Below are 2,170 nucleotides of genomic sequence, written 5' to 3' on the forward strand. Positions count from 1 at the left end.
ACCAGCGGTTGGTAACTCTCTACTAAAATAGTTTAATCGATGAGTTTGACTACAAAAAGCAACACATCGTTCAATTGTTCGTCATTCATATGTTTATACCTAATCTGCAGGACCTATTCTGATAGTTAATTACCACTTTGAAATAGCCTCCTTTTTTTAATAATTATCTGAAGCTTTTGAGGAGGGTGAGCTATCAAATCGCAAAGACAATTCTTCGGTTGCTTATTATAATGGTCGAGTGAGTAAAGACATATGCTATTTCCTTCGTTTTTCATTTCAAAAGTTTTGTCCGGTTCTCCAACAATACAGTGCCGCTTAATGAGGTATGGACATTGGGAATTTGCCTTTATTTGTGCTTCGAAAAGAGACAAGTGGATGGCGTCTCGTGTGTGTGTGTGTTGAGAGTCGTCGTTTATAGTTTTCTTGGACTTTAGTTTATTTATTAAACAATCTAAGATCAATTTTTTAAGAAAACAATTTTCTTCTTCAACTAAAAACAATAACTTACTACCTTCATTATCACAACATAACTTCAATCTTAAAAAGCAAGCGGCTGGTGGTACCCATCTCCTACCCTATGATAAAAAGTTAGGCGAAAAAACCCAGAGTCAATAACCTCGAAAACTCTACAAAGATGTTCAAACTTTTTCCTTTCTGTGATTAATTAGCATCAAAACACATTAAAAGAGGAACCAGCCCCGCTCTCTGTGAGGGGGTGATGTGGTGTGCCATCATTGGCTGATTAAACAACACACACTTTTGGGGCAGTAAGTGATGCTTTGTCTCTGTGCCTGTCCTTGAGGTTGAACAATTGAGAACCAATTAAAAAGTTGGTAAAACAAGGCTGCTCAACAACACTGAAGATCATCATTCATCCGTTCCGAAATCCTATTTAATTTCCATCCCTGTGGACCTAGAACTTGAGCCTACAGGGATAGCTTCACGCCCCCAACCCTATATAAAGTTCCATGCTAGGGTTAGGGTTAGTCACCAAGCACTGACTTGGCTTTAAGGCTTTCTGGGCTGTGGATGATTCCAGTGATCATCATTGGATTTAATCCAATCATCCCACCATCACTGTTACTCCATTCTATCCGTACATAGGGATTAAAGAGGGATTTGTTGGGAATCGAGAGATGAAGAAGAGGCAGGTCGTTGTGAAGAGAGATGTGGCCAAGACGTCGTCGTCGGTGATGAGGAACGTCAGATATTTGGAGTGCCAGAAGAATCACGCGGCCAACATCGGAGGTTACGCCGTCGATGGTTGCAGAGAGTTCATGGCCAGTGGTGATGACGTCACAGCCGGGGCTCTTACCTGTGCTGCTTGCGGCTGTCACAGGAATTTCCACAGAAGAGAAGTTCAGACCGAGGTTGTCTGTGAGTACTCTCCTCCTAATTCCGCTCGCTAAAGCTTCAAGCCTGCTTTAACCCCCCCCGAAAACAGTACATCACAAAATTATACACCATATTGTTGCCAAGGTTTTGGTTGGGTTTGTGTATTGAATTAACTGATTGATGAACCTTTTTTCTTTGGGTTCTATTGTAAGAGTGGATTGATTTGCCAAACAGATCAGAGACATTGATTCTTGTTCAACAGAAGATTTAGACTCTCAGGATTTGTGTTTCTTCGAATATTATTAATTGAGTGCTGTCTCTCTTGTTCTTTCTAGCTTTTCTCCTCCTCCTTCTTCATTATATTCAGTCAGTCAGGAGAGGAATCGTATCGGATTATCAGAGCGAGGAGAAGCTAATTAATGAGATCATACTGATAATTGAAAACATCTTTTAAAACATAGCTATCTGAATTTTATATTCACTTTGCAGTTAATATTTTTCAGAGAAATTAAGGGGTGAGAGACAGAAACTCTCCTGTGTTGGTTAATGTATATTATTCTCCATTTAAATTAATGTGAACTATCTGATTCTGCTTGGAACTGTGTGCATTAATGCTCTCTATGAAATGCTGTGTGTGTGTGTGGGGAGGAGGGGGGGGGATTTGTTCATCTGTAGGTTGAAGACCTAGTCAAATGGTATTGACTATTCCAAGTCCTTTTTTTTATCATTCTCTTCCTCCTATGCTTTATCTCATATTCCCGAGTCAACAGCTCAAGGCATTTAGGAATTTGAGGCTTATCACAAACACACACACAGAGAGTAAAAAATAGTGTCA

At 39.9% G+C, this 2,170-nt stretch overlaps 1 protein-coding gene across 1 annotated transcript; it reads left to right on the forward strand.

Moving 5' to 3' along the window:
• Positions 1-940: 940 nt before the first annotated feature.
• LOC114713250 (mini zinc finger protein 3-like) lies at positions 941-1,669 on the forward strand. The gene is made up of 2 exons (XM_028897860.1): positions 941-1,064; positions 1,136-1,669. Exons 1-2 carry the CDS (start codon positions 1,030-1,032, stop codon positions 1,407-1,409), a joined length of 309 nt encoding a protein of 102 aa, XP_028753693.1. The 5' UTR covers positions 941-1,029; the 3' UTR covers positions 1,410-1,669.
• Positions 1,670-2,170: the final 501 nt, after the last annotated feature.

The sequence above is a fragment of the Neltuma alba genome, unplaced genomic scaffold (genome assembly GCF_004799145.2).
Source record: "Neltuma alba isolate B1F8T4 unplaced genomic scaffold, ASM479914v2 tig00011420_pilon, whole genome shotgun sequence".
Lineage (NCBI taxonomy): Eukaryota > Viridiplantae > Streptophyta > Magnoliopsida > Fabales > Fabaceae > Neltuma > Neltuma alba.

Excerpts from the sequence above, each read along its gene's own strand:
- LOC114713250 (XM_028897860.1), top strand. The coding sequence starts at position 1,030 with ATGATTCCAGTGATCATCATTGGATTTAATCCAAT. Across the intron at positions 1,065-1,135 it reads ATCATTGGATTTAATCCAAT|GATGAAGAAGAGGCAGGTCG; the intron begins CATCCCACCATC and ends TGGGAATCGAGA.